General features: G+C 40.4%; 1 protein-coding gene across 5 annotated transcripts in view; it reads right to left on the bottom strand.

The window, feature by feature from the left end:
• The window catches only part of LOC127578619 (rho GTPase-activating protein 8-like), a 98,538-nt gene that overhangs the window by 20,739 nt on the left and 50,921 nt on the right, over positions 1–26,878 (bottom strand). For all 5 annotated transcript variants that reach the window (XM_052030796.1, XM_052030792.1, XM_052030794.1 and 2 more), the window contains 7 exons: positions 25,221–25,307; positions 24,286–24,384; positions 17,967–18,077; positions 14,963–15,036; positions 12,803–12,880; positions 11,784–11,912; positions 1,144–1,247 (listed from right to left, as the gene is read on the bottom strand). In XM_052030796.1, coding sequence (XP_051886756.1) covers positions 1,144–1,247; positions 11,784–11,912; positions 12,803–12,880; positions 14,963–15,036; positions 17,967–18,077; positions 24,286–24,384; positions 25,221–25,307 — 682 coding nt within the window. The remainder of the gene's footprint in view (positions 1–1,143; positions 1,248–11,783; positions 11,913–12,802; positions 12,881–14,962; positions 15,037–17,966; positions 18,078–24,285; positions 24,385–25,220; positions 25,308–26,878) is intronic.

The raw sequence follows: 26,878 nt of genomic DNA, 5'->3' as shown, positions 1-26,878 counted from the left end.
TACATCTTTTCCCCCCATTAGATTTCTGTTTATAAAACAAAAGCCTGTCACCACAATTATGAATCTTTGCTAAAATGAGAATTAATTAATTCCTTCTGGGCTTTTTTGTGCAGAACTAATAATCATCTCCAGTGAGTATTCTAGTTCAGTGAACTACTGACCATTAACATTAGGGAACTAATTAATCTACGGTGGATATTCCATTATCTACATTGCACATCAGCCTCTCACATTTACTATCAGATTTCTGTGGGACCAAACCTCGGTATAAACACATTACTTTGCCATGTGGCCTATTAGTATCTTGTATGTGTGATCAGAATTCATCTGCCTTTCTTGAATAAAGCTATATAATGGTCCTGTTATTTTTTATTCCCTCCAGTAGGCTATTAAATTTATCCATAAATTTCTCTTGTCCATCGTAATGGGATAGAAAAAAATAGGAATAAACATTCTTCCGTTATAGTTGAAACAGTGATTATTTGGTACTATCTTCTTGGAGGAGATAACGAACATCTTGATGAGAAGTTTAAAAAATAGGGAATTATTAGTCCATTTACCATTAATTCAAGTTATTATATTCACTTAACTTCCTCTGTGTACATCATAATCCCATATATTATGAGATCAGTGGCATAATAGTATTTATAATAATTTCAACTCGATTCTCAGTTTCAAATGTTATTAATATCAAATAAATTTCAGTATAGAACCAACCCAAAGATTCCAAGTTCGATCGCTAATTGTGCTGAATTTACATCTGCCTATTAGAATAGATCAGACATTTCCATGGTGGGGAGGAAAGAATGCAGTCACGACACAGTCTTCTAGTCATCATCTTGTGACCTCTGCTGGGATCTCCAGAGTGGAGACGCGTCTGTGATTCCCTCAATGTTTGAATGGTCACTGACGTCCATCATCCAGGTCTATTTGGACAAGGGCCGAGAGTCACCAATTTCACAGGAACTACAGTGGGGAAAAGGAAGCTCCTCCAGGACAGGAATCTTGAATTAATAAAGGGCAATTAATCTGTCCTTTTCTTCCAACAGATTCCAGTGCATTTACAAAACACATACATGTAACTGACAATATATTGCACTCCGTAAATACAAAGCTTAACCAAAATCCTTCTTCAAAACTCACCATGTTAAGAAAGCACATCAAGTACTTCACAACAATGTAGTTATGTTCTGGAAGTTTCTGCATTATTTGCTTGCAGCGAGTTACACGCAGACTGCTTTCAACAGCTATGAGTAAAAGTACATATCTGTCAGATTTTACTTAAATCCATTATTTTTTTGTCAGGTAGTTTAAGATGAAAACCACTTCTTTCTCACTTACTTCAACACTGATGAAAAAAAATGGCTATTTATAACTTGTTTTCTCCCTGCCTGCATTAGGAGTCTAAAAGCTCTTCAGTGAAGAACTATCAACATTATTTCTTTAGAAAGTTGATTCCATTATCCTAGATCACTCACCCTATTTGGCATGCGGAACCTGGCATTCTCAGGTATACTATCTTTGATTTCTTATCTCTCTGCACAGCAAAGCTCTTCTTTAACATCTCTAGATATTCTCCTCAGAAATATTTTTGGCAAACACACTTGTTATTGAAATGTAACATCATTTCATTCTCACCAGCACAGAGCTCTCTCCCTGCATTTGCCACATTCACAATATGATGAAATATTTCTGGACAGTATGCAATTTTGAATGATGCAAAGCAACCTTACGGACCCATCTCCTTAGCAAGACACTGAATTTATATAACACAATTCAGGACCTCAGAATAATCCTTCCAGCCAATGATGTAACGTTGCAATGTAGGAAATGTGATAATCAAATTGTTAGGAGCAATCTCCTATAGACAGCAAAGTGATAATGACTAGGTTTTTAGTTTTCCTCTATTGACTGGAGATAAGTACAGGCCAAGGCACAAGAGAGAACTGCCTTTCTTTCCTTTGAAGTAGCCCCAGCTGAGAGGAAATGTGGCCTCAATTTGAGCTACCACTTTTCCGTTGGACCTCAGACTCATTCAGTGCTGCATCAAAATGCCATCCTAGGTTTATAGCTCGTCTTATAACAGGCCATTCAACATAAAGCTAATCTTGTAGATGGAAACCAAATGAACATTATCTTACAAACGTCTGGGCACTTAGTGTTTAAATTAAAAAGAAATTGCCATAACAAGTCTCCGACTTTGTTTTATTCCCCTGGGTCTGTAGTTTCATTATAGAGCAATTTTGCTGGAGATGTATTGCAGATTGTTTAATAAAAATCTGAATAGAGAAGGGGGTGCAGAAAATGGATCTTTGAATCAAAGCATTTTATCCTCTCTCAGAGTTTCTGCAGATCACATCGTCTAGCCTTTTTTTAAAAAATAATTTTCAAAAACTTAAAACATTTTAAAGCTTTAATTTTGTCTGTTGAAGCTTTTTTTTCCTCCACTTTATTTACTCCCTCTCCTTGTAAGCAACAGTAAATTTAAGTTTCTCACTTGGATACCCATCCTGGATGGCTGAGCTGAGAGTGAACTATGTCTAACAAGGATCACTGAATACAATTACAGAAAGCAACTTCATCCTTCTGAACTCGAGTTCAAATGTTATTATGTTACCATTGTCCTAGATGAAGTATCAAACCTAGCTGCCTTAACATGTTGAAATAACAGAGTTTTAAACAAGTTTCTGGTAAATTCTTGGAAGAATCAACCCCAGACAAAATCCACTGCAGAATAAAATAAAATAAAACTTAAATCCAAAACTGCCCTGAGTAACCCAAGGGCGAATGTACAGGGAATTTCAGGGTATTATGGGTGAGGACCACCATGGTTTTCTCATTCAAAAATATCAAAGTACACTTTTTAAAGACATATCTCTTTATATGCAATTATATGGAAGTGCTTGCATTAAAGATTTCTAAATATATGCTGCTAATGTACTTTTCCTAGAATTCTGTAGAAAGCTAATGTTTACACAAGTGCACATAGCAAGTGCAACATGCTACAAGCAAAATGCAAATGTTCACTGGCTTACGGAATCAGTTACGTTTCCAGGGCTGGGAGATGATCCATAATTTCATCGATGCCAGGAAAACGAGAGAAAAAAAAGCTAAAGGTTAAATTGCTTTTTTTTGGACAGACCTCATCTCCTGATCCTCCATCTGTTAGCAGAAGCTGGAGTACCACTCCAGACAATGATTAACTGGAAGATCAGGCATGCCAACAATAACCTTCAAACATTTTAATTTAGAAACACACTAGGCTCATTTCTTGGATTACATCACAGCAGAGTGAATCTGTTCTGCTTTCTGTGGCTAGGGTGAAAGGCAATCTTCTCCATCCTTTCGTCATAAAAAAAAGTCATGCAACAACCATACACTTTCAGGATCTCACTGTGGATCTATGGATAAAAGCACACACATTCCAGGAGGCAACAGTGTGGGGAAAAATACTGTTAATTCTTGTGTCCCAATTCATACCACCTCTCCTGACGGCAATGCCTCCAGATGGATACAGATCCACAACCATCTTCAGGCTCTCACTGTTCCTCCAAATAAACACATTGCCTGCTAATCAGAATGAAGGGCAATCGTTCAACACCGGAAAATTAACATGTGGAAAGTGGGGTAGCATGCAGTTGTCATGGGTCCTGCAGGAATTATGACACAAGTTTATGCTAAGGGAAATTGCAGAATGAGAGTACAAGTTAAAATAGGGACCTCAGACGGAAATCATCTCTGGATATCTACCTGCCCCACAGAACAATTGACAAAAGGATACAAAAAATTAGTTGAGACAAAATAAAAATGCTGATGTGTGACTCAAAGAATGGTGTGCAAGCCATGCCTTGCAACCCATGGGTCGCCGGCAAGATTACAGGAAACAACTGGAGTTGTTCCATTGGGTGCGACTCCAGTTCAGCTGAGACCAACATCCTGGTGAATCAAATAATTAAGACTGTGCAGGACTTTAAACAACGAGACAGTTCAGTTACGGGTAATCATATAAGTTTGAAAGATTAGTCATAGAACAGAGAACCAATTTGAAAAAAATAAAAGAGATTTTGTCAGGAATAGACAGCAAGTTTAATAATGGTATGAGGGCATTAGGGACCAAGGACCCATCAGGGGAGGAAAAAAAGTAAAAGGTTAAAATAAAAGCCACTGTCCAGATGCACAAAGAAATACAATAAGACAGATGAATTAACAGAAAATGGTTTAATATATTGGCCTTTCCCCAGATACAGATGCAGGAATGCAAGGTTGGGAACTTATTAACACAGAGTGCTTGGAAAAAGGAAAACAGCTGTGAATTTGCAGTTAAAACTATGAGATTAGATAGGAGGGGGTTAAAAAAAAAGCATCATAATCCAGAAAAAGCACAATGCAGAATCAGCATGAGTTGGGTACAGAAATCACAAAATGGCTGAAACCACCAGAGGGACCAACTCTCGGTATGCTGACATCAAGCTCAGTGTTGGAGTAGACAGCAGAAAACTGTAGAAGCTTGTTTCAAAGATACTTCAGTGATAAGTGTGAGCTTATATTACTCTAGACTGGGAAAGTCAAATAGGCAATAATAAAATAAAGAACTGCGTTTAGATTGCATCTTTCAAAACATCAGGACATCCAAAATTACTGAAACCACTGAAACACCCACTTGAAGTGTAATCACTGTTGTAATCTAAAAAACGTGGCAACCAACCTGTATTCAGCAAGTTCCCACAAATAACAATTGGACAATGATCAAATAATTTCTTTTTACTGCTGCCTATTGGGCAGGACACCAAGCTTCACTCCCCTGCTCTACTTGAAGACAGGGCCATGTTTTTGTTTATCTTGAAGTCAGGAGGGCAGGAAGGGCCTTAGTTTAATGTCTCAACCAAATGACAGCACTTCCTCAGCACTGCACCTGAGTTTTTGTTTCCAGGACTCTGGAGTAGGACTTGAACACATACTTGCTGGCAGTGTCATGTATGAATCAGATAATTAAGCCACAGCTGAAACACTTGAGGACAAGTTTAATGGAATTCAATCAGGGCAGTTTTATTGAATAATGTGTCAAAAACACAACACAAGAATAAGCTACTTTAGGAGCTAGTATTGTACAAGACAGGGTTAGTTAGACATTTTATAGAAAAATATTTGGAAAAATAATCATAATATGATAGAAGTTCATACATGAGAATAATGTTTAAATTTAAGGCTCAAGACTTAGGCAACCACAAAGAAAATTACAAGGGTATGAGGGGCGAATTGGTAAACAGATTAGAAAATTAGATTAAAAGATGACCACAGTAAGTAAGTAAATAGTTCATTATTCACATATTTCTCATGGAAAAAAATAACTTGACCAAAAACATTGCCCAGCTGTGGCTAACAACAGAAGATTGGTATTAAAGGCAGAAATGTTCCTCCCCTCCAAAAAAAAGGATAATCTTAAGAACTGGAAGGGTTTATAAATGAGGGATACAACAGATTGTAAGTAAACTTGCAAAAAATGTAAAATTACACATTTATTTTTGATAAGTATGAAAATTGGATAATAAAAGCAAAAGCAAATATGCAGAAGAAATTATAGTAAGAAAAAGAAAAATATTTTATATTTGTTTTCACAGTAAAGAGACAAAAGACCCAATGCTGCAATGAGAGTGAAGAACTTAAAGTAGTTAATAATAAAAAGTATTGGAGAACAGCAAGTGTAAAAGCCAATAAATAGCCTGGATCTGATGGCCTACAACCTGTGCTTTGAAGAGGTGGTGCAGAAATAGTGGATGCATTTCACCATCCCTGGATAGTAGAAAGGTCCCCATAGATTAGAAGGTAATGTAATCCAGAGTATTTAAAACAAAAGAGAGAAAATAAAGGCCTGGCATCAATAGGGAAATTGCTGAAATGACTATGATTTTGTGAACAGGGCACTTGTGGGGGAAAAAACAAATCACAATACGATTAGGCATTCAATACAGTTTTATGAAAGGGAAATAATGTTTGACAGATTTATTAAGAGTTCTTTACATTGTGGTGATAAGGCACGTGGAATTAGCCATTACATATTAGCAAAGAATGAGCTTTGTTTAACAGATTAGGAATAAATGGGTCAGTTGAGGATGGAAGGTTGAAGTGCCACTGTGCTTGAGCTATAGTATTTACGATGTCATTGACTTGTATGAAGGAGCAATATATCCGAGTCTGTTGTGGATACAGGTAGGAGGGAAAATAAGCTGCAAAGATGATGCCAACTGGCTATAAACAGGCCAGTTAAGTGAATGGAAAAGAAAAAGAACGGGTGGCACATATTAGGAAGAAGTGGGAAATTAGCCACCAGTAGGAAGAATGGAAAAGGAGATTAAAAAAATAGAGCAAGAACCTGGATGGTATTGGTACACAGAGGGATTGAAGGTTTTTGTTCACAAATCAAAGAAACAGAACATACAGGCAAGGCAAGTAATCAGACAGACAAATGAGAGTTTAGCCTTTATTGTAAAGGTGCTGTAATCCAAGAAAGTATATCATTGACTTGAAGGGGGTGAACAAAGGTTCATGAGATTGATTCTTCGGATAGGAGTCTTCACAGAGAAGAAATCCATCCTTTTTTCACGATTTACAGTCGTAGAGTCATACAACACTAGACAGCGCAATACTGGATCTCCTCTGAGGGAACGAGATGGCAGATGACAGAAGTGTGCGTAGGGGAACACTTTGGATCTAGTGATCATAATTCCATTCGTTTCAAGATAATTGTGGAGAAGGATAGGACTGGTCCTTGGGTTGAGATTCTAAATTTAAGTAAGGCCAATTTTGGTGGCATCAGAAGGGATCTGGTAGGCGTGAATTGGGATAGGCTATATTTGCTTGGTAAGTGGAAGGCTTTCAGAAGTGAAATATTGAGAGTACAGAATCTGTATGTTCCTGTTAATAAAAAGGCAAAGCTAACAAGTTTAGGGAACCTTGGCTATTGAGGGATATTGAGGCCCTGGTAAAGAGAAAGAAGGCGGCGCATACCAGGTATAGGCAGTTAGGATCAAATGAGGTGCTTGAGGTGCAAGAAATGCAAGAGAGCACTTGAGAGAGAAACCAGGAGGGCAGAAAGAGGACACGAGGTTGCTCTGGCAGACAGGGTGAAAGAGAATCCCAAGGGTTTCTATAGCTATATTAAGAGCAAAAGGGTAGCAAGGGACAAAATTGGTCCTCTTGAAGATCAGTGCAGTCATCCATCCATGGAGCCGAAAGAGATGGGGGAGATCTTAATTAAATTTCTTGCATCCGTATTTACTCTGGAGATAGACACAGAGACTATAGAAATGAGGCAAAAAGAGTAATGAGGTCATGGTCCATATCCAGATTACGGAAGAGGAGGTGCTGGCTATCTCGAGGTGAATGAATTTGATAAGTCCCCAGACACAGGCGACGTGTCCCCTCAGACCTTGTGAGAGGCTAGTGCAGACATTGCAGGGGCCCTGGCAGAGATATTTAAAATGTCCTTAGCCACGGGTGAGGTGCTGGAGGACTGGAGGATACCTAATGTTGTTCCATTGTTCAAGATTGTTCTAAGAATAAGCCAGGAAGTTATAGGCTGGTGAGCTTGACGTCAGTCGTGGGTAAATTATTGGAAGGTATTCAAAGGGACAGGATATACAAGTATTTGGATAGACAGGGCCTAGTTAGGGATAGTCAACATGGCTTTGTGCATGGTAGGTCATGTCTAATCGATCTTATAGAGTTTTTTTGAGGAGGTTTCCAAGAAAGTCGATGAAGGAAAAGTGGTGGACATTGTAGTCCATGTAGACAAAGTCCCGCATGGGAGGCTGCTCCAGAAGGTTGAGTCGCTTGGCACTCAGGATGAAGTAGCCAACTGGATTCAACATTGGCTTAGCCGGAGAAGCCAGAGAGTGATAGTAGATGGTTCTCTCTCTGACTGGAGGCCTGTGACTAGTGGTGTGGTGCAAGGATCAGTGCTGGGTCCACTGTTGTTTATCATCTATATTAACGATTTAGATGATAATGTGGTAAACTGGATCAGCAAATTTGTGGATGACACCAAGATTGGTGGCATAGTGGACAGTGAGAAAGGCTATCAAAGCTTGCAGCGTGATCTTGAGCAGCTAGGTAAATGGGTTGAAAAAATGGCAGATGGAATTTAATACAGACAAGTGTGAGGTGTTGCACTTTGGGAGGACAAACCAGGGTAAGACTTGCACAGTGAATGGCAGGGCTCTGAGGTGTGCGATAGAACGAAGGGACCTGGGAATACAGATCCATAGTTCCTTGAAAGTGGCGTCACAGGTAGATTGGGTTGTAAAGAGAGCTTTTTGCACTATGGCCTTCATAAATCAGGGCATTGAGTACAGGAGTTGGGATGTTATGTTGAAGTTTAACAAGACACGTAGATGCCACAGCCGAGAAAGCTCACCAGTGCCTCTACTTCCTCAGGAGGCCAAAGGAATTTGGTTTGTCCCCTTTGACTCTCACCAACTTTTACCGATACACCATAGAAAGCATCCTATCTGGATGTATCACGGCTTGGTACGGCAACTGCTCTGCCCAGGACCACAAGAAACTGCAGAGAGTTGTGGACACAGCCCAGCGCAGCACAGACACCAGCCTCCCCTCCTTGGACTCTGTCTTTACCTCTCGTTGTCTTGGTGAAGCAGCCAGCATAATCAAAGACCCCACCCACCCGGGACATTCTCTCTTCTCTCCTCTTCCATCAGGTAGAAGATACAGGAGCCTGAGGGCACGTACCATTAGACTTAAGGACAGCTTCTACCCCACTGTGATAAGACTATTGAATGGTTTCCTTATACAATGAGATGGACTATGACCTCACGATCTACCTTGCTGTGACCTTGCACCTTATTGTACTGCACTTTCTCTGTAGCTGTGACACTTTACTCTGTACTGTTATTGCTTTTACCTGTACTACATCAATGCACTCTGTACTAACTCTATGTAACTGCACCGTGTAATGAATTGACCTGTATGATCAGTTTGTAAGACAAGCTTTTCACTGTACCTCGGTACAAGTGACAATAATAAACCAATACATCGGTGAGGCCGAATTTAGAGTATTGTGTGCAATTCTGGTCACCTACCTACAGGAAAGATATCAATAAGCTTGAAAGAAAGCAGAGAAAATTTACAAGGATGTTGCCGGGACTTGAGAACCTGAGTTATAGGGCAAGGTTGAATAGGTTAGGACTTTATTCCCTGGAGCAGAGGAGAATGAGGGGAGATCTTATAGAGGTATACAAAATTACGAGGGGTATAGATAGGGGAAAAAGCATGTATACATTCACCTTAAGGTTGGGTGAGACTAGAACTAGAGGACATAAGTTTAGGGTGAAATATACAAGAGGAACCTGAGGGGAAACTTCTTCACTCAGAGGGCGGTGCGAGTGTGGAATTAGCTATCAGTGGAAGTGGTTCAATTGTAACACTTAAGAGAAGTTTGGATAGATACATGGATGGGAGGGGTTTGGAGGGATACGGTCCGGGTGCAGGTAGATGGGACTAGCCAGAAGATCAGTTCGGCATAGACTAGATAGGACAAAGGGAGTGTTTCTGTGTTGTGGTACTATGTGACTCTAATAATTAAACATACAGAATGATAACATGATTCAGGGCAGCAGAGTAGCAAAGCTGGTAGAGCTACTGCCTCACAGCTCCAGTAACTCTGGTTGAATCCTCACCTCTGGCATTGTCTGTGTGGAGTACGTGTTCTCCCTGTAACTGCTTGGTTTCCTCATATGCCCCAAAGATGTGGTGGTTGGTAGGTTAAATGAACACTGTAAATTGCTAGTAGTGTCGGTGAGTGGTAGAATCCGAGGGGAGCTGATGGGAATGTGGGCAGAATGGGACTGGTGTAGGATTAGTAAAAATATTTGATGGTCGGCATGGATTCTGTGGGCCATAGGGCCTGTTTACATCCAGCACCACCTTCCACCACTCCACCATAATCACCTTGCACTGAAGCCAAGCAACCATTCTCCATTTGGTGACAGAAGAGACTATAGATGCTGGAAATCTGAAGCAACACACTCAAAATGCTGGAGGAACTCAGCAGGTCAGGCAGCATCCATGGAGGGAAATGGACAGTAGACATTTCGGGCAGAGACCCTTCATCAGGACTGGAAAGAAAGAGGGCAGAAGCCAGAATAAAAAGTGGGGGGGGGGTGGAAAAGATGGGGAGGAGCACAGGCTGGCGGGTGATGGGTAAATCCAGGTGAAAGGGGGAAGGAAGGTAGGTGGGGAGGGGTGGAAGTGGGAGGTGAGGAGCTTCGTCAAGCACCTTCGCTCCATCCACCAATGACAGCCAGGATCTCCCGGTGGCCAGCCATTTTAGTTCCACTTCCGGTTCCCACACTGACATTTCTGTCCATGGCCTCCTCTACTGCCAAGTTGAGGCTAGACGCAGATTAGAGGAACAGCACCTCATATTCTGCCTTGGTAGTCTCCAACCTGACAGCGTCGACATAGATTTCTCCAGCTTCTAGTACTGCTCTCCTCTGTTCCCCCCACCCTTTGTTTTCCCTTATCCCTCTGGCTCCATTATCCCTTCTCTCTTTCTCCTCCCCCTACCCTCACGACCTGCCCATCACCCACACTTTCCTCCCTCTGGTTTCCCACCTCTGGATTCCATGGTCCACTGTCCTCTCCTATCAGATTTCATCTTGTTCAGCCCTTTGCCTCTTCCACCTATCACCTCCCAGCTTCTCACATCATTCCCACTTCTCGCCCTCCCCCACCCCTCTGGATTCACCCATCACCTGCCACCCTGTGCTCCTCCCCCTCCCCCATCCTTTTATTCTGGCTTCTTCCCTCTTTCTTTCCAGTCCTGATGAAGGGTCTCGGCCCAAAATCTTGACTGTCCATTTCCCTCCATAGATGCTGCCTGACCTGCTGAGTTCCTCCAGCAATTTTTGTGGATTCTCCATTTGGTACACAATTTCAATTGAGCCAGGGATTCCACTGATCTGTACAGCTCAGCTGTTCACTGCCTTAATTACGTGGGTTACTAGGGAAACCATTTGCTTGGAGGTAAACTGAAGCAACAAAACCTGTGCCAGAAATGTTTTATCTTCCTGGCCTGAAGCAGACTAAGATGATATTCTTGTCCCACCTCAACTTAGTTGGCTAGGTTGTAGCCATTCTAAACCTTCGAACTGGTACATATCTGAAAAACACAAAGCATGCCCATTCATTCATATCAATGCTCCACAGCTCAGGAAGAAATTGAGGCATTAATGTATGTTATAAGATGGTGCTGAAATTCACAGCCCTGTGATGCATAGGTAGGTTTTGGTTTATTAATCAGATATGGTCGGGAAATAATGGAGATTAGAACATCACAGGGTGCATAGGTTCCTCGGTTTTAATGCTTACTTGGCATCATACTGAAGGAGGCAACAATAGGAGATCTCAGATGGTGAACCACATCCTTGCTCTTACATCTCCACAGTTCCAATCAATTGCATCAACATCTGTAGTCACTGGTGCTTTGTACATACGACGTATTACATAGATTGTATTAGAACACACTACAAATGAATTGACTTGACAACACTATGAATGTATAAACTGGATGACACTATGAATGTAAAGAAAGCCATGTGCTGTTTTGCATTTCTTATATATATTTTTTATGAATAAACATCTGCAGTCATTCAATAGATGGAGAAAACACAGCATTCCCTTCTCCAGTTTGCACACTTGCATTAGGGCACAAGCAGTGTTAGAGGGGCGGGGATGTAGAAAAAAAAGGAAATAAAACTTTTACTCACTTGCAATGCTTTGGACCTGATCATAAATCTGAGCGGTTAGAAGTGGCTGTGGAAGCTCCCGGAGGAAAGTTTTTAAGATAACAGCAGGAATGTGCTCATCGCCATATTCTTCAAATGTGATGGGTTTTCCTAAATTTGGAGTTAAAGATATTATTACTCTCCACAGGATATATCAAAATTCTTGTATATGAAACATACATTCTGCTGCAAATATAGTCCCATATAATCACACCAGCAGCAAATGCCCTGATCTTCCCTACAGGTGTTAAATAATTTCAGGATTTTGCAACAAGCACTGCCACTTACTCTTGCTCTCTTTTCTACTGCACGGTCCCAGCCCATGACTTTCAACATGACCTGCCACAATTGGCCCATTCTCAATAAAAAAAAACTTCAACACTGCTTTTCCCAATAGAAACACACTCATCTTCAAAGGCTCCCACACAATGCTACTCAACTCAGATACTCCTCAATCTATATCCCAACACCCTCTTCCTGTCTTACCAGAGTATACTTACATTCCTCATAATACTCCCAAACATCGGAATCATCTTTCCAGATCCTAGTGCTGGCACGGGCTCAATGGGCAGATTTCCTAGCCTCAGAGCTGGGAAGTCTGTGGAAGTTTGCTCAGCCCATTGGACTCAGTAGCAAGTCAACTGGTGCAGTATGGGGGCAGCCAGCAGGACTGGAACCAGAGTGGAAATGTCACTGCTAGCTTAAGTCAGTGCCATCACCACACAACAGACCTTCACAGAGAATTGTGAGCATTGGCACCTGCATCGAAGATGTGCCCCATTACAAAATCCTTTTTTCACCAACATCAACAGCTCAAATACAAAATGAACTGAAATATTACTGGACTGCAATTTATCACCAGCACTGGTTAATTATCAATGCGTCTGGCACCTAAAGAAAAGGCTCATCACAGAATGCAGGATACCAATTATTGTTTATTTCTTTATTACCACATGATAACCAAGTGGTTTGATGACTAAATTGGTCAGGCAGACACTTACCCAGATTATATTGTTTCTGGATTTCCTTTATGATCTGAACGTTTGCTGATCGTCTAAATATTCCTTCAGTTTGAAGTGCTGTAAACAAAAGAACATTTAAAGTTTCAGCAAGCTGTTCTCACTTACAATGACGTCATGCCTCTGCTGTGCTCTGAAACTGCTAAATGGAAGTCAAGGTATCTTAACCAACAGGACAATCTTGGAAGAGCCCACAAACAAGGATCTCTTGATTGCACACCACAACTTTTCATCCATTCATCTTAAGAGACTTTTTTTTGTTCTAATTGTTCTTTCTTGTAAAAATTGTGTACAATTTATGTTTAATTCATGGTTTTCTAGTGAATGCTGCTAATATGATGCTATGTGCCTGTGATGTTGCTGCAAGCAAGTTCTTCATTACACCCGTGTACACATGTACTTGTGCATATGACAATAAACTTGACTTTGACTTTAGAGTTAGAAAATCATGGATAACAGATACTCAGTTTTCTAATACCATAAACTTAAAACATTATACTCGACATTTCATGCTTGGCAGCAAGTTCAAAAGCCTAGGGACTGAAATCACAGATTGTTAGACATTTACTGGATGATACATTTTAATGACACAGGATTCATTGTGCCAACAACAGAGTATAAGTGCTTAACAAAATACTTTTTGTTAAAGCCAGTACTCTTTCAAAAAAGAACAATGGATACAAGAGAAAAATAAAAATCACAAAGAAAAAATATCAACCATGACAGACTTAAAATGCTGAAAAAATGTCATCTGATTTTAAAAATTTGGAGAGATTATATCGCTGAAAACATTGAGAGCAGCACTTCTCTGTACAGTTCACTGTATGAACTTGCAGGCATAGCGAGTGAGTTTGTGAACACAGGACTAGAAATTCATCTTTGGTTACTAGAGCCAAATACAATAATAGCAGCTTGCCATTGTAATCCCCTTAAATATATGGTTCCACTGAAATTGATGGAATCGTGTTCTGGAATGGGGGTACAATGGGCCTTATAGAACTCCAGTAAAGATCAATATCTACCCTGGTATCTTTATACGAACTACGAGGGGCAGGGGGTAAGCTACTTTGTCCCTGAAGCCTGCTTTGCCAGTTAATAGCATCATGGTTGACCGGAATGTAATCTCAACCTCAAGTTCCTGTCTACCCATGGCAAGATTTCACTTCATTGCTCATTAAGAATCCATCAACCCACTTTTCCATCGCACTTTGAGGAAGAAAGTTCCAAAGACACATGATTTTCAGAAAAATGCCCAATGTCTGTTTTATATGGGTGACCTTTTAGTTTTAAACAGTGACCCAGAGTTTGGATTCTCCAACAAGAGGAAACATAACATCCACACGGTTAAGATACCTCAGGATCCTGTAGCTTTTAATCAAACTTCCTCTACTGGTGGATACAAGCCTAGCCTGTCCAACCATTCCTCACAGGATAACCTCTCATTCAAGCTATTAGAAATTGGATAGGAAGAGTTGTACAGCACAGCTGTTCTGATGAAGTTTAAACAATTTGCTCCAATTGTTTAAACTTCAAACCTGTGATGAACACAAAGCCAACAACAAAGTCATCAACAAGAATCCAAAGTAATATGAAGAAAGAATAGAAGGAAGAAAAGATTTAAGGGGGGTAAGAAGCTTCACACATTTGAGGTGTTAGAACAGAAAATTAAGCCATGAAACCTGTGTTCAATAAAATAATTGAGAGAGGAACAAGACTACTTTATTTGGTGTAGAAGAAACAACAGATCAAGGTACAGAGGTACAACACCCACTGTGTTGTCAATAAACCTGAGAAAAGGATGGCAACTAGGTGCAAGAGAGACAACTACCCATCAGATGATGAGCTTTCTTCTGCAATACATTTATCAATGTTGCAACCTCCCCAGATGTAGGTATATGCATGTGCTTACTTTTTACTGAAGATATACTGAGGTTAAGGAAACCAAGGTTCATAGCTGGAGTAAAGGAGAATATACAAATTCCATGTGAGACCAGGGGAGATAAGGTCAAGAAAATTTATGAATCAAGGATAAAATATGGGGCCAATGAGCTGGAAGCTATTGTTCAGAATCAGAAAAGCACTAAGTAGATTTTTTCAATCAGAAGCCAATATTCTTAACGCAAAAAGAATAATACAACATACCATTTTGTTTCAGGAACTGCACTGTCTGCCTCATTACCAGAGGAATAAGTTCTCCATTTCCTTTGTCTCGGAGACTAGTATTTAAAAAAAAATACATTTAGACAAATCAGGAGCTTTCATGCACAGAAATCACTTTTATGAAAATATTAAGTAAAAGCCACATCATCTTTCATTTTGTAAAATATCCCAAGGTACTTTGCAAGAGTGTTTTCAAGCACTGACATCAAACCAACAAGCAGATATTTGATGAACAAAATATTTGTCAAAGGAGTAGGCAGGTTTTAAAATGCTGTTAATAACAAGAGAATGAGATGGAGGGGTTTTGGGAGGTGAATTTTATTTTAGTTCATGCACGAGTGTGTTGCTGGCAAGTCCAACAATTACTGTCTATTCCTTAAAGGTGTCAGCAATGAGAATCTACCTTAAACCACTGGAATTAGTGCAGAGATAGAGGAAAGTTTGGCTTATCTGCAGCTGGATGTTAAACAAGTCTGGCAACATAGCAGGGGAGTCAGGAGAGGTGGCGAGATAGAACTGGGTACCTCTCTGACTAATCGTAAAATCCTCTTTGTCATAAAGGACAACATGTAAATGAGAAATGAGGCCAGAATCTTGGAGCAGGATACGAGAAAGGAGGAATGGGATCAAAAGCCATTCAAAGATACAGTGGCCCTGCCTTAAAGTGAAACAGGATCTTTTATGGGTTTTCTTTTCTTAAAAGAATATTTCAGTATCTGTAGAGCTATTGAAATAATGGCTCCAATGTGACAGGCACTCATTTGCCTAAGAGTTCTGTCAGCTTTAAAACTTACACATCAACCACATTCTGAAAGCAGGTAAACTTTCTGCTATTAAGGGTTATTACACTGCATTGAATGTACATGGAGTGCTGAAAAATAAAACATATTTTCATGGAATAAAATTCCAAAAGAGGAATCTTTTGCTGAAATGCCTTTGAATTTGAAGCAACCAAAAGAGATGCAGGCATACACAGAAACAAGAACAACACAGAAACAGTAATGCATCATAGAGAACTGCTGCCTCACACCTCTGAGTTCAGTCCTGACGTCTAGAGCTCTCTGTATGGAGTCTGCACATTCTCTGCTTGACTGCATGGGTTTCCTTCCACATCCCAAGGAGAGGCTGGCAGGTTAATAGGATTTTGAAAAGCGTGCGTAGTGTACGTGGGAGATTGGGGAACCAGGGAGAAGTTAGTGGACGTTTAAAATAAAATAGATTATAGGGAAATAGGTGCGGGGGGGGTGGTGGGGGAGCGGGATAGATGGGATTGCTCAGAGAGAGCTGGCATGGGCCAAGTTGTAAGGAAATGTGAGAAATACAAGGAACAAATCATCATGGTATTGACCACATTGTCATTTCACAAGTGTGTTGATGGGAGGGTTGCAGTTCAGGATTACTGGTCATGGTAATTCATGTGCATTAGTTAATTGTCATTTCTGTACCCTACATAACAACGTTCCTTTAAACAACCATTCCAAAAGGACAAAAATGATATTGTGCGCCCTTTTGGAACTGAAGAAGTTATCAAATAATCCAACCATCAGTCTCAGATCTGTACTGAAGTAGCCAATTAAGGAGATATAAATATACTATGCACCTTGCATTAGAGAGAATCATGGCCAGCTACCACATCCCCAAGCAAATTAGTGACCAATGATACATTTGAGAGGAGAATGGGATCGTGGTCCATTTACACTCAATATACAAGAACTTGAATATACAAGAACAAGAATGATCATCCATGGAACTAAAGCTGGGAAAGGGTATACCTCTGTATTGAATTCTCAAAGGTCAAAGAGTTAAAATATGAAATCATAGAGTGATAGAGTTGTTGAATTGTACAAACAGAGCAACAGGCCCTTGGGCTCACCACATGTATGCTAACCATCATGTCTATTGATACCAATCCCACTTGCCTGCAGTAGTTCCCATAATCCTTTATGCCTTGCTCATTGAGGTACCACTCAAAGTACTTTTTAAAAATGTTGTTACTGCCTCCACCACCTCATTCCAGATACCAACTGAAAAAATTTACCCCTCAGATCCCCTTTAAACCTTTCATCTTAAACCTATGCCCTCAAGTTTTAGACACCCCTACCATGGGAAACAAACATTGGCCATCTACCCTATCTATGCCTCCCATAATTTTAAATACCTCCATCATGTCACCTTTTAGCCTCCTTTGCTCCAGGGTAAACAGACCCAGCCTATCCAATCTCTCCTGATAACTCAACCCTCCAATCCAGGCAACATCCTTGTGAATCTATTCTGCATCCTCTCTTGCATAATCACGACCTTTCTAAAGTGTGATGACCAGAACTGCACTCAATACTCCAAGTGTGGCCTAACCAATGCTTTGTACAGCTGTAACATGATGTCCCAACTCTTATGCTCAATGCCTCAGCCAATGAGGCCAAGCATACCATACGCCTTTCCTGCCAACCTGTCTACCTGTGCTTCCATTTTCTTGGACTATGTACTAGTACCCTCAATGTCTCCCTGTTCAGGAATACTCCCCAGGGCCCTGCCATTCACTGTGTATGTCCTGCTTTGCTTAAACTTCTGGAAAAGCACCACTTCGCACTTGTCCAAGTTAAATTACATCTGCCGCTTCTTTGCCCACTTTCCCAATATCCTGCTGTAACCTTAGACAACATTCTTCACTGTCCAGTATAGCACCAAATTTGGTGTCAACTGCAAAATTATAGCTGAACTCCAAGGTGGCATGCACATGGCTACTGTCACTTTTACGGCAGGTAACAGAGGAACTGAGTGTTTCAATACAGGACACTTATTAACCTATACAAACACTCACAGGTGCAGTTGGGCTAACTTGAAATTCTTAATTGGGCTAGCTTAAACAAAAATCAACTCAGAAATTTATCCAAGCTACTTCTTGTTTAGATTCATAATTTATTTTAAAATACAAGATTACAAAAAAGTAAATCATAATAAATTTAGGATGAAACCCATAAATACTTACTACTGCAGACTAACTCCAAACTGCTGCTGCGGAAGGGGAGGTCGGGGTGGGGGAGTCCTTGTTGGTTGGGGCACTCCTCCCTTTTGGGAAGCTCTCAATTTTTCATCATATCTGAGGGAAAGATACAGGATGTAATTATCACATTAAGACAGTGTGAAATATGCTGTCTATCCTCTCTTCAAGTTCCCAAAGTCCCATACTTAGTAGAGGCAGGCACCATATTTCACACTATGCCACTCTATCAATGCATGCCCTCAAAGAACAGTGTGTCCCTATGGTCAATGGGCTTCTATGGTGATGGAGAGCACCAATCTGCTACCATGAAACCATCATCTATAGCTTTAAAATTATAGAAGTGTTCATCGCATTGGTTCTGCGTTCAAATAAAGTCAGCATTGGGATTTAAAAAATAAATCACAATGTCAGAACAAGCCTGCAGAATATTTCATGTGTAGAATTTAATCTAAATTTTTTTCCAATGAACTGTATTCTCGAAAAGTGAATAAAATGCATAAAGAAGGCAACATTCTGGGAACTGCTAAGCAATGTAATATACAAAAATAACAGATTGTGAGCACAGACCTGTAGCCTTAGGAAGCATTGCAAAGCACAGTGGCTACACTAAATACAGTAAATTATTCTCCTATTGCACAGCTGTGGGAAAAGAAATAGTGCTGGAAGACAAAAAGGCATATGATATGACAGGACTTCATTCTCTGGAATGGATTTTCATTTTGCTTTTGTTTAAAGTGGTAGGAAATTGCTAGAATCATAAAGCTCATCATGCTTGTGGCAATGCTAACTCAACTGGAGCAATTTAACAGGGTGGCTATTAACAACTTGAATGATTATTTAGAGGCAAGCCAGGCTTAGAGAAAAGAGTCGATTGTATACCAAACAAAGTCAATTTACTCAGAAAAGAATATTCAGAGGAAACAGAACTACAGTAAAAAATAACTGCAACGTCTCTAAATAAAAGCAATCCACTTTTAGCAGAAAACCACTGTAAATGGAGAATAGTTGCAGACAAACTATGTGCATAAATCTAAACCCAGTTGCCAGAACAATGCAAAATTATTCAATCATCCCTACCCTTTGAGAACAACCTTTTACTGTATCCAGCCTCGCACTCATTCTATTGTCCTATCCATGTTTCTTTGTATTCTTTCTAAATGGAAATAGGTACACACTTGAAATGTTATAATGTCTGCTTGAACTTATAGTAAAGTATTTCATGTTCAATGTACCGTGTGTGATGGGGGAAGCTCTGCTGACTTCCTGCTGGATTTTTCAAGTGATACCTATGTTTTAATAATTTTCTTTAGTCTACACTTTCATACAAGGATTGGCCAACCAGTGGAAATGATTGTTTTTAACACTTTCTCCCTGATCTCCTCTGCTTCAGTGGAAAAAAAGTAGATTATTTCAAATTTCCTTGTAACTATAAGGGCCCATTTCTATGCTGTATCACTCTGTGATTCTATAAGCCCTCCTTCCCTGCAAATTTTTCCTGCATTGCTTCCACAGCACCAGTAACATTCCTGCTGGGTGCCCAGGACCTTTCCCAGTTCTCCAAACCTGTCTATTAATGCTTTGTACAAATTGAATATCGCCACCCTTGTATTTAAGGCCTCCTTGTATGGAATCTACTTTGCCTTTTTAATCATCCCCTGAACATATAATCTTATCGTTAACACATCTATATATTTGTATTTCTGAACTTTTGCTCTTGTACTCTTTGAATCTTCAATTCTCTTCCTCTCTCAAAAGGTGCACATCTCTGCATTGCCACAATCACCCACCACGCACCCACCGTCTACCCTCCAATTTTGCTATAATCTTAATGGCTTGTTTCACATCTATTGCTCACTGATTGGGTAACAGTCAGTGAGTAGTGTGCTGTTGGCAGCATCCAAAACAGTAAAAAGTTCAAAATGTTGTAAATGAGAGAGATCTTCACAGATGAAGGAGGAAACAGAACCGCTCTCTACCACATTTCCAACTCTCACATGGCCTCAGAACAAGAACCATGCAAAGAAAATTAGACGTCAAAGCCAGCAGGATTATTTTATGTGCATACCTCCTTCCTGAATAGTTAAAATATAAAATTCTATCCAACAGGCACTAAAACTGATGCATTCCCAAGCAATGCTTTATTTAATAAAAGCATCAAACCAAAGAACAATACCACAGCCATGTGTTAAAGCTGTATTTTGACTATACAGATGGTAGCTTCGACAACCATCTCCAAAAGCACTCTAATTTTAAAATGTGGGCATGTATTTCAACAGCAGTCCCATCGAGAACTGTGATCAGAAGTAATTTGTGTAATGTGACCATGTGGCTCCTCTACATTAATGGTTATGGAATTAAAGATTAAGACTTCATTATTCCAAAATTCAGTACCATCAAGAGCAACCATCGTTTCTATTTGTGCATAAAATATATTATTGCCTTTTGCTCCTTATTTCACAAGTAGAAGCAATAAAATTCAATGCAAGTTTGGTAGATATATTTTGTTAGCGCTTGTCATCTCCCATAATAAAAGTCATCAATTCAAAGTGTTTCCACATTGTTTGGAAATGTTTATCGTTATGTATGCCAGTTCCTGCTGCACCTATTACTTTATACAAGGTTCAGATAGTTTCAGGAAGAGCACACAGAAGCAAATTTAAATCAAAATATTATATTCAATCACTTTTCAATAGTCTGAACATTTACAAGACAGTGTACGTCACAGACTCGTCCAGCAGAAGAGATGGCCATTTAGTTTATTGTGCTTAGGCTGCTCTATGAATGAGAGATACAATTAGTTCCACTCATCTGTTGTTTGCACTAAGCCCTGGACTTTTTTTCCCCTTTGCAAGTGTTTATCCAATTCATTTTCAAAAGTTACTTCCACCTCTCCTTCGGGCAGTACATACCAGTCATAATTTGCTAGTTAGAGAAAGAAATGTTCTCATCAGCTCTTTACTTTCTTTTGCCAATCAATTAAATTTATGTGATCCTATTACTGACCCTTCAACCATTCTATCAAAACCTTCATAATTTTGAACATGTCATTAAAAGTTCCTTTAACCTTATTTATTTAACTCTAAAGATAACGATCTCAGTTTTCCCTAATCTGTCCAAATAACTCAAGTTGCCAATACTTGGTACTATTATAGACAATACTTCAAGCAGAAGCCTAATTTATAAAGATTTGGCATACATCTTTTGCATGAAATGCCTTGTTTACAAAGCCAAGACATAGGCAGGAAGAGAGAGGAGGTCCTGCAAAGTAAATATAGGGAGTTAGACAGAAGATTAACAAGAGGGTCCTGTGTCTTGGGCTAGAAGGGTTAGGAATAGGAGGCTAAGGCAAATTAATATCTGGCTGAAGAGTAGGTGCAGGCAGGAGGACTTCAGTCACTGGGCCTGAAGCGACCTGTATAAGAGGGATCTCTTTCGGGCCAGAGGCGACCTTTACAAGAGGGACAGGTTGCATCTAAACCGGTTGCGGGGGGAGGGGGGCACGCGGGGGAGTGCTAATATCCTTGCAGAGATGTTTTCTGGTGCTACACAGGAGGGTTAAAACTAGTTGGCACGGAATGGGACCCAAAGTGATAGTGCATCAGATGAGAAAGATGAAGCAAATATAGAGGCTAAAGCAAGCGAGTCCTGTAGGCAGGTCCGGGAGGAGCAGGAAAGGCACCATGGAAGGTCTGATAGGCTGAACTATATTTAATTTGAGAAGCCTCACAGGTCAGGCTGATGAACTCAGACCATGGACTGGCACATGGGATTGTTAGTTATTACGGAAACGTGATTGGAGGGTTGAGCAGGACTGGCAGCACAATGTTCTGGGGTACTGATGCTTCCAGCATGACAGAGGTGGAGGTAAGAGAGGAGGGGAGCTGTACTATTGACTAGCAAGAATACCACAGTAGTAGTTACAGAGGATGTCCTGGGGGGATCATCCAGCGAGGCCGTATGAGTAGAACTTAGAAATAAAAAGGGTGGGATCACTTTGGTGGAATTATACTGTAGGCCTCCCAACAGTCACAAGGAATTAGAGTATGTACATAAGGAAATCAATGATAGATATCGGAATAATAGGGTTGTAATAGTAAATGATTTTAATTGCCCTAATTTGACTGGGACTGCCTTTGTGTGAAGGGCTTAGGTGGGACAGAATTTGTTTGGTGTGTGCAGGAAATTTTTTTGCCTTACTGGAGAAGGGGGTAACACTCGACCTTCGCTTAGGAAATGAGGCTGAGTGTGCTGATGGGGGAGCACTTTGGGACCAATGATTATAATCCTATTAGTTTCAAGATATTCATCCAAAAAAAAAGGACTGGTCCTCAGGCTAATTTCAATGGCATTAGAGAAGAACTCTCAAAAGTTGATTGGAAGAGGCTGTTTGTAGGTAAAGGGATGTCAAGCAAGTGGAAGCTTTTAAAAAGGGAGATCAGAAGAGTTCAGGGCCAAATGTTCCTGTTAGAGTGAAGGGCAAGGCTGGTAAGATTAGGGAAAGTTGGTTTGACAAGGGATATGGAGGATCAGGTCAGGAAAAAGAAGGCATATGTCAGGTATAGGCAGCTGGGATCAATTGAGTCCCTTCAAGAGTACAGGGGATGTAGGAGCATACTTAAGAAGGAAATTAGGAGGGCAAAAAAAGGGGCCAGGAAAGATCTTTAGTAGATGAGATGAAGGAAAATCTTAAAAGATTCTAGAAGTACATTACAGTAAGTCATTTATTGAGCAGAAGGACTTGGAAGCTAGTGAGTTCAGGGGAGGGGATGGTGATATTCTGGAGCACATCAACATTACAAAGAAGGTGATATTGCAGGTCCCGAAAAGCATAAAGCCTCTGGGGTCTGACCGGTGTATGCTAGTGTGTTTATAGGAAGCAAGGGAAGATATTGCTAGGACCCCAGCAGAGATTTTTGAAACTTCATCAGCCACAGATGAGGTACCAGAAGACTGGAGGAGAGCTACACAAGGAGTAGTTGGTGTCTGGAATGAGCTGCTAGAGGAGGTAGAACAGTAACAACATTTAAGAGGCACCTTGACAGCTACTTGAATGAGTAAGGCATAGAGGGATATGGAATTAAGGCAGCCAAATAGCATTAGTATAGACAGGTGTGATGGTCAGTATAGAATCAGTGGGTTGAAGGGCCGGTTTCTATGCTATACAACTTTATAACTCTAAGAGTTACAAATGCATGGGATCCTTGTGAGAGGTGCAGTGGGGGGGGGGGGGGAGGGGGGGGCAGGAAGAGGGTTAAGGGCCACGTGCTGTTGCAAGATTGAGAACATTAAGAATCTGCAATTATCTCACCACATTATAGTTAATCACAGGATAAATAAGGGTGTTTCAGATGACCTGAAGCAGTGACCTGGACAATACAGTCTGCTTGAAGGGGAATGAAAACACTATGAAGGAAAGGTCATAGAAATTAAAGTGTACAGGAATTAGTTTACTATTGGAGAGCTCTGAAGAAGTGACCTGGACAATATAGTGAGCTTCAAGAGAAATACGGAAACAATGAAGGAAAGGCCATGGTAATTAAATATGTACAGGAATTAGTTTACCATTAGGGAACATTGATGGCGCACTGGTGCAGCTAGTAGAGACTCAGGCTCAATTCTGACCACAGATGCTGTCTGTGTGAAGTTTGCACATTATCCCTGTGACTGTGTGCGTTTCCTCCAGCTGCTCCCGTTTCCTCCCACATGCCAAAGATGTGCAGGTCAGTAGGTTAATTGGCTGCTGTAAATTGTCCCTAGTGTGCAGGTGAGGGGAAGAAGTTAGTGTGTGTGGGTGTGGGGTGGGAGTTGATAGAATGTAGGAAGAATGGGATTAATATACGATTAGTGTAAATGGGTGGTTCATGATCAGCACGCATTTGGTGGACCAAAGAACCTGTTATCGTGCTGCATTCTTCTATGATTCTAGAAGAAAATTGCTAGAATGATGTTGTTTTACTGCATTTCATTATGTAATAAGTTTGCACATCAGTGAGCCAGTTGCTCCAGGAAGCAGTGCAGGTTGAGAAGCTCATCACTTTGAATGCAGCCACCTAAGACTTCAGTTCAACATTAACCAAATTGCCCCCAGCAACTGAATGCTTCACTTCCAATGAACAGGTGACAGCAGCGTGGAGAAGTCTATGATTAAACCCTTCCTTCAATAGAGTTTCTGACTGCCTAACATGCAACTACCATGACAAAAAGCTCATTATGCCACATAAGATATACAAGAGAAAAAACTAAAAGACTCCTGCAATACAGTAAAAGAAAATAATGAATAGTTAAAAATAATTTCAAAACATACCTGATCACTTCTGGGGCAATGATGAGTTGATCATAATTGAGATGTTCTCTTAGTTCACTTAAGTAATTTACATAAATAACCTTCTTTCCAAATTTATGGCTGAAAGAAAATTCAACAATGGATAAGTTTAAAAAAGCCCTTTTGGCAAGATTACAGATTATTTCCAAATCAATAAAACATACTTATTTCCAATGATCAACTCTGGGAAGAAGGCTTTTATTGATAGGGGTCATCTTACTCTTAAGAAAAACACAAGTGCCAATTTTTGCAGCGAATACACTTCAGAATTGGCTGGGACATGGAACCAATGTGCCAAATAAGGAAGGGATATATTTAAAAAAGCAAAAATAGTCAGAATTGGGAAGGAAAAAGAGACAAATGCTTTCAAAACCACAAAGGGGCTTAGGAGGTACAGGGAACATCCAGAAATCAGGAATAGGGCATTAGAGAAAAATGAAACATCTCAAAAATAAGTTGTAACAAAACTAATGGGGAGAGCTATCCGTACCAGTGCAATTGGATGATTCTGTTATTGTTGATCACTCTGAGCAAATCCAGAATGTTTGTGCTATTTCTCCTGCTACCAAGAACTCTTATTAATAACTAACTTACTGTTAAAGACAAACCTGTATCAACAATGCAGCTACTTAAAATCTTCCATTTATTTTTCCAACCACAACTGCTGCGTGATCCCATTCCAAAAATGACTGAGAGAAGCACAAGACAGTATTTATAGCAGTGATCAATAGAAGGGATCAATTTGCTTCAATAATCTAAAGCAAGTAGACACCTGCCATTTCCTTGGATGGAAGGGAGTGCACATCCTTGAGTGGTAGTGGTCAAGATTTCTAAACCAAATTAAATCACTGTTTTCTTCCACATTTTGCTCTTATGACTTTGATCAATGTAATTACAAGCCATTTCACAAAACTTACCTTATAAGTGGCTTAAAAATATTCCAGAGAACTCGGATAAAGTTTGTTGGATGTACAACATAAAGAGCTTTGAGATTTTTCTTGTACCTAGGAATAAAAAACATTTTTGAAGCAAAGATGTTGAAAATCCCCATTGTAGTTCAACTTACAAATTGCTTCTTATAGAACACACTTTCCAGGTAATGCAGTGATTTACTTGTACTTCTTTAAACTTAGTGTACTGCATTTGCAATTTACAGTGTGGCCTCCTCAGCAACAGGGAAACCAAATGCAGACCGAGGCACACTATGGGCCACAGACAACACAATCTTATGCACACCCTTTTCTGTTGCCCATTTTCTTGAACCACCACCTTGATCACCTCCCTTCTTCAGTTCCCTTTCCTCTAAATGCCTCCCTCATTCTCCCTCTCCATTCCCCATTCACTTTCTTTCCCCCTCAATCCACCTGCTCTCTCCTTCTCTCCAAGAGTGAAGTCACCCACCAAACGCTGTTGTGCAGCCTCTTCAGGGTTACCCCCCAGTTGCTGATCACCATTCTCCACACCAGTCCCAGCAGCCCAAAGCCAATGGTTGAGCCCAGAAACTCCAGGAAAGCAGGAGAATCTTCAGGCACCAGCTTGTGGATTTTGGTCTCTGTGCTCTTGTTAATGGGCCCCAGTTTGTGAATTCCTGGCTGAGAGAGGCAGATTCATCCTGTGGGAGTGGGAGTCTTTCACTTGGCCACTGTTATCATTTAGAACATAAAATGATCCTAAATTCAGGGACCTCCATTGCCCAAGATGCCGCTAAACTCTTAGGGCTTCTGTCTCCCAAGCACTGCGATTCAACTATGACATTGCTATGTTGACAGACTACATGGAAACAGAACAGTGTTTCAGTACAGTCAGGAACTGACCACTGAAGTGCTCATTCACCTGGTTACACATTTTAAAACAGCCTTGAAGTGAATCTATAAACATTGCTATAAGCCCACTTAAACTGAGCGTAATGCCCGAAAACTTGGTACGAAATCTAGATGAGGCCTGTCACCATTCAGCTGACAATTACTGGTGACTGGATTCCTCCACGATTGCAGGTTGTAATTGTTTGAAATACCAGACTCCAGACGAGAAAGGGAAAATTAAGCACTCAACGCAGCACATTTCTGCTTTCTGAAACAGTAACAAAGCCAAGCATGTACCCTGGAGGCCCAGTGCTGATAAATGAACCCCAGATTAAATTAACATTTCTGAATCAAATATGGGAATATTTACTGAAGTGTTAACTTTTGGGTTCATCAGGTAAGGAAAATTAATATTTTGGGTTGAGGATGCTCATTTTAAATGTTCCAAGTTAAAGTTTGGCTTTGTAACGGGACATCTGCACAAACCAAAAGGTTTGGCATTTAAAAACTTATTCCAGAAACCAAGGACATATCCTAGGCTGCCATTTCTTGCTGTAAGAAGACTGTGCTAGACCTGAATACACATAGTCAGGTTGTTACTTCTAGCAGATGCAGTCATTTGTGTTGGAACTGCTGACCTTCAGGTGAAACATTAAACGCATGTCCTATCTGACTACCCCAGGCTGTCAGGATAATCCTACTCAAGGGAGGGCGCAAGAGTTCCCTCACCATTTATTCCCCAGTCAACACCCCCAAAAATGGATGAGTCATTT

Source organism: Pristis pectinata, chromosome 15 (genome assembly GCF_009764475.1).
Source record: "Pristis pectinata isolate sPriPec2 chromosome 15, sPriPec2.1.pri, whole genome shotgun sequence".
Classification (NCBI taxonomy): domain Eukaryota; kingdom Metazoa; phylum Chordata; class Chondrichthyes; order Rhinopristiformes; family Pristidae; genus Pristis; species Pristis pectinata.
Note: the sequence above shows the minus strand (reverse complement) of the source record. Positions and strands in the feature narration are given on the sequence as shown.